General features: G+C 51.4%; 1 protein-coding gene across 5 annotated transcripts in view; it reads left to right on the top strand.

Annotated features, from left to right (window-relative positions):
- Positions 1-802: 802 nt before the first annotated feature.
- Positions 803-6000, top strand: part of BICDL1 (BICD family like cargo adaptor 1) — a 65621-nt gene continuing 60423 nt past the window's right edge. Inside the window, exon 1 of one of the 5 annotated variants that reach the window (XR_014542394.1) lies at positions 803-1696. Coding sequence is in view for 4 of the 5 variants with exons in the window: in XM_083590155.1 (XP_083446281.1) it covers positions 1262-1696 (435 nt within the window). In the remaining variant the exon portion in view is untranslated. The remainder of the gene's footprint in view (positions 1697-6000) is intronic. The other 4 variants (XM_083590155.1, XM_083590156.1, XM_083590157.1 and 1 more) reach the window with 4 other exon arrangements.

The raw sequence follows: 6000 nt of genomic DNA, 5'->3' as shown, positions 1-6000 counted from the left end.
TTTAGTGGCTCTGAAGAAGGCATGGGAGGGAAGCTATTTAACACCACAAACCGAAGCTCAGTTTACTGAGAAGTAAATCCTGCCAAATTCAATCGGACTTACTCTCCAACCAGCGCCTTTAGGATTGCAGCCAGAGGCTATCACCACCAACCTGGGATGTAATTGAACTCCACTGGCCTTACTTCTGAGGAGACATTTTATAGGGGTCCGCTCCAACATGCTGGATTCCTGAACGCAGAGTCTGCTGGTGAGAGCAGAAGAGCAATGCCCTTAGAGATGTGCTGTTTGATGCAGCTGCCTACAAATATGATACGATAATCTTTATTGTCATTATCCCATACAGAACAATGAAATTTAAAAAATCTACATAAGACATTCAAAAACCTGCTATGCCAGCTATCCCAACCTGGTTAGCCCCCTAAAAATTCTGATACCCCATTTTTAAATACAGTATACTCCCATAGAGACTCCTTACACTGCATTTCAAACCAAAATCTCATTTGGATAGAAACTGTTTGTCAGGCGGCTAGTCCCAGTCTTTATAACCCTGTACAGTACCTTCTTCCAGAAGGCAGAAGCTGCAAGAGATAATTTCTTAGCAAATCAAACAATTGGGCCCAGCGCCAGCCCAGGCCAAGAAGAGCGAAGGGAAAATTCCCGGGCATGCAGGGGGTTAAGTCAAGGCAGGGCTGCGGGGAGGGGAGGGGGCCGCACCTGTGGGCCAGTTTGTGTGGAGCTACCCTGCTCAGCGAATCAGAGCAGGCCGCCAAACAGGTGTTTGCTGCCGTCAGGGGCGAGGGGCGGGGCGGGGGGCCGGGCTTGCGAGTCGGCTGGCTGTTTGTGCAGCAGCAGCCGGCGGCGGCGGCGGCCTTCCGCGAGCTTCCCGGGGCCGCGCGATGTTTTGCAGGCGCCTCGGCGGAGATGGGGCTCGGGGAGCGGCGCTGCAAAGCTGGGCCGGCGGCAGCAGCAGGAAGAAAAGCCACGACGACGACGACGACTGCTGCTGCTGCTTTAACTCGGCCGAGGGAGGGACGTCCCGATCGCCTTGAGAGCGCGCGGCTCCAGCGGGGCGGCGAGACAGAGTAGGCGGCGGCGGCGGCGGCGGCGGCCCCCGCGCGCAAGCCCAGGGCGGCTCGGCTCGCCTCCGCGCAGGGGCGCACGGAAGAGGCAGGAGAGGAGAAACGCGGCTCCCTCCCCGCTGCGGGCTCCGGGCTCCCTGCTCCGCTGGCTTTCGTAGCCTGGAGTGGCCCGGGGCCCGGCCATGTCCGCTTTCTGCTTGGGGCCCGTTTCAGCACCATCGGAACTGGACAGCGCCTGCCGCATGGAACTGCAAGGGCCGCCCCAGTCGACGTCGGAGGGGGGAGCCAAGGACAGCCGGAGCTCGCCCACAGCCGGGCCCGCCGCCGCCGCTTCCTCTTCCTCTTCCTCGGCCTTCGAGGTGGGCGGCTCGGAAGGAGAGCTGGAGCTGGAGGAAGAGCTGGCTCTGCTAGCCGCCGCCGGGGATGCTGCGCCCGGGGAGCCCGAGTCCATGGGCCCGGCGGAGGCGGCTCCGCCGCCGGAGCTGCTCTCCCTGATGAGGCAGAAGGAGAAGGATTTGCTGTTAGCCGCTCGGCTCGGGAAGGCGCTGCTGGAGCGCAACCAGGATATGAGCCGCCAGTACGAGAGGATGCACAAGGAGCTGACGGATAAGCTGGAGGTGAGGCGGCCCGGACGAAGAGGGCGAGGAGGGGAGGGGAAGGGGAAGCCGCCCCTCGCTGGGGCTGATTCTGGAAGGGAGAGAGCTGCGTGTCTATGACTCAGGTGGCCTGCCCGGAGATGGGGGCCGCGGAACTTCCTCCTACCCCATAATCCCAGATGTGCAAGCAGGGGACAGTTAATGTGAACTCGGGTATACCAAAGGCCTAGACCCAGAACCACTGTGGCAAGTCCCAAAACAGATGTGTGTGTTCTTGGGTCTACAGTCTAGACCCTGGGTGTGAATATTCAACCAAAGGGCATCTGACCATGTGCAGAGAACATCTTTTGGGGGTGATGAAGGAAGAGTTTCTGAGCATGTGCAGAGAGCCTCTCCCACCAGCTAACTCCAGCTGCACCCTTTCTTTCCCCAAGACCTTTGCATCTTGGATTGTGACATACACTTTCTAATTTGTCATTGCTCATAAGGGTTTATGACTTCAGGTTTGGGTCTCGGGGTCTCCTGTTTGTAGTGTGGGGGGAAGTATTCTGCCCATGCTCAGGACTGCCATTTGTGGGAACCTAACCACATTTGAGAGGACTGAATTCAGGGTACTGGCAAATAGATTGTGCTGCCAGGGCCTAGCAAGTCATGGTGGCTCTAGCTAAGGCCACGGAGAAGGTTTGAGCAGTGGAGCAGACCAAGAGCAGAACTTCTGTGTAATATTGAACTAACCTGAAGTATCTGAAAGGTGCAGTCCTGAGAGGAGAGGGGAAGGCCCTGTTTACTCCACGTTTGCCAGATGTCCCTTAATCATTTCTAATGCTACAGAAGACATATTTAGTGCCAGCACTAGATGAAATGTAGAAACTGCATGCACCCAACATAGAAATGTCCTTCGTCTGACCAGACTCTAGCGCTGGGAGCCCCATCAACATATGGCCCCTATTTGTGGTAAGCTCAGAGTCAGGGAAGCCTGAGGACCTCCAGGCCTCTTTGTCTGGCCCTTGGGACTCTCCTGTGCCACACCCACTCTCCCCAAGCCACATCTCCTTCTGGCCCTGCTTTGCACCCTCTTGAGTGTTATTGTTTGTCTGGAATTTTCATAAAGAAAGAAATGTGTATTCTCCATTCTCCATTTCTAGGGCCTATGTACTGCTCAGTGTGGCTTACAGTTATTTTAAAATCACAGTAGCATATGAATGGTGGGGAAAAAATCGTTAAAATACAACAGAAAACAGTCTTCAACTTGGTGTCCTTCCAAATGTCCTGGACCACAGCTCCCATCTTCCCCAGCCAGTGTGACCATGCTAGTTAGGGCTGATGGAAACATGTCCTTAAACTCTGGTAATGCCTCTTGCTTGTCTTGATGGAGTTTAGAGACGGAGGGGTGTGCAGAGAATCTAACCCACTGTACAAAGGTACATTAACATACATTGTTCCATCTGCTTTTGCCTCTGACCCCACCCACCAACAACAGGCGACTCCCTACAAGGGCGTGTGGCCCTAGCACTGAAAAAAGATTCCCTAGCCCCTCTATAGGCCTCCTACTTTTACCCATTCAAAGGGAGTTGAGAAAGAATGGGATGGGGGAGAGAGACCAAGGATTGCCACCTAAGTAGTACAGATGAGAGCAGGTTGGCTAACCTATAACCCTCCAGAGGTGGCTGTGTTCCAGCTTCCATAATCCCTGGCCATTGATGATGCTAGCTAGGGCTGTTGGGACTTGGCATCTGGAGAGACACAGGTTCCTCTTCCCTGTTTTAGATGTTCTTGGGCTGCAAGTTCCACCAGCCCCAGCCGGTGTGGGCAATTGCCAGGGATTGTTGGAACTTTAGTCCAACGACAATTGGAGGTCCACAGGTTCCTCACTTTTTCTGTACATGAGAGTTGGAGCTCCGTGTGGTCTTACCCTGGGTAGGCTCCACGTGTAACTCCTTGGTCTTACCCTGTTAGCATTTGGACTGTGTCATTTCTGTTTACACATACACACACCCACAAAAAAACAATTTTTGCAAGTAGGAGGATAAGTTTGGCAAGAAGCAACATGCTCATAGTTGCCCAGCAGTTATGCTGTGCTCCAAAGACGATGCTCTGTCCCACTTGCACTTTCCATGGTTTCATAACTTATTTTGAAGCCTTGATTCTCAGAGTGAGAGGGCCTCCCTAAACAAGCACAGGCAGTTGTCAGGGGGAGGGATAAAATGCCACTGTAGGCCCCTCCTAGCCTAGTTCTTTGGGCAAGCTGATTGGATGAGGAGACAGCATGCTAGCCTATGCACTCTCCAATCAGTGTGCCCTGAATGACACTGGCATCCGACAGTGCTGAGGCTGGCAGATCTGGGGGAGAATGGGTGTAATATCCCTGTCACCACTCACCCTTTCTTGATGCCTTTTTTATTTTCTGTGGATTCGTTCCCTTTAGGGCAGGGGTGTGGTTCAAGTAACACTTCAAAAGTTGTCGGACTCCTGGTCCCACCAGTCTCAGCCAGCGCAGCCAATGATCAGGGATGATGAAACTGTAGGCTGTATAAAGGTAAAGGTAAAGGGAGCCCTGACCATTAGGTCCAGTCGTGGCCGACTCTGGGGTTGCGGCACACATCTCGCTTTATTGGCCAAGGGAGCCAGCATACAGCCTCCGGGTCATGTGGCCAGCATGACTAGCCACTTCTGGCGAACCAGAGCAGTGCACGGAAACACCGTTTACCTTCCTGCCGGAGTGGTACCTATTTATCTACTTGCAGTTTGACGTGCTTTTGAACTGCTAGGTTGGCAGGAGCTGGGACCGAGCAACGGGAGCTCACCCCGTCGCGGGGATTCGAACCGCCGACCTTCTGATTGGCAAGCCCTAGGCTCTGTGGTTTAACCCACAGCGCCACTCGCGTCCCACGTAGGCTGTGTACCATAGCTGTCAATTTTTCCCTTTTCTTGTGATGAGTCTTATTCGGAATAAGGGAATTTCACTTTAAAAAAGGGAAACGTTGACAGCTATGCTGTCAACGTTCAAGCACATTCTTTCCTTCAACTAATTCTGGGCACCGTAGTTTAAGAGTATAGGTTTATACTGGACCGTTCACGTACCATTCTATTTTATTATATTCTCTGTGAAACTTCCCCAGTGTTAATACATTTTGTCATCCAGAGGAGCACCCTTGCTCAATAGCGCAACAAAAGCAGGACAAAACAAAAACAAAACAGAACACTTGCACCAAGAGTTCTGCAGGTGTAAACAATACTGAAGGCAGGATCATGTATAACTTCCCTGATATTGCCATGAGCACCAAATGATAATGAATGCGCAGTAACAAGGATGTCTGGCTGGGTCCTTGATATACCTGCTCTCCTTCCCACTAAGCATTTAGTTACTTAGTTAACAGAAGCCGCTGGAGCAGTGTACAGGATAAAACACAAAACCCATTTCTAAAAGCAATAAAATCATTTCTAAAACCCTGTCTTACCACTTCTAGAAAGCAACAAAACTCTTTTTGCAAATAAGCAATCAGTATTGTGTAAGTGACTGGGTCAGCCATCAAGGAAAGCCTAAAACGGTATTAATTAGGGAGCTAAACAACATGATGTGATGCACCTGTGCAATTCTGGCTGGTAATTGATTGCAGAGGGCTGGGCTTAAAATCCTGAAATCCTAGTTTCTAGGGCAAGCTAAATACACCCTCAGCAGTGCCTGTCTGAGAACTGCAGTTGCTGGGCAGGTATATATTAGGTGAGGCGGTCCCTTAGGTAAGCTGGTCCCAATGCTAAAAGTAGAAACCTTGAAATGTTTCCTTTCCATTTCATAAAATTTATACACCAGTTGACTGTTTAAAAAACCCTCAAAGTAGTTTACAAAGAGAAATGTTCCTGGTAGCATATTGGCAGCCAATGCAGCACCCTCAGAGGTGTCATACTGTGTTGAAGAAATGCCCCAGTCAACAACCTAGTTGCTGCATTCTATACCAGCTGTAGTTTCCAAGTTAAGCCCCAAGGGACACCCCACTTAGAGCACATTGCAAACAACTCTAATGCGGATACCTACTAGGCTGTTTTGAGTTTGATTTATATACTGTACTTAAAAACCTCCAAGAAAGGAGAGTCCACCACAGAGGTCAGCAAACATTTTCAGCAGGGGGCTGGTCCACTGCCCCTCAGACCTTGTGGGGGGCCGGACTATATTTTGAAGGGAAAAAAATGAATGAATTCCTATGCCCCACAAATATCCCAGAGATGCATTTTAAATAAAAGGACCCATTCTATTCATGTAAAGACACGCAGATTCCCAGACCGTCCATGGGCCGGATTTAGAAGGCGATTGGGCCAGATCTGGCCCC

The sequence above is a fragment of the Podarcis filfolensis genome, assembly GCF_964270895.1.
Source record: "Podarcis filfolensis genome assembly, chromosome: 16".
Lineage (NCBI taxonomy): Eukaryota > Metazoa > Chordata > Lepidosauria > Squamata > Lacertidae > Podarcis > Podarcis filfolensis.
The sequence above is the reverse complement of the archived record's forward strand: the minus strand, read 5'-3'. Positions and strand labels throughout refer to the sequence as shown.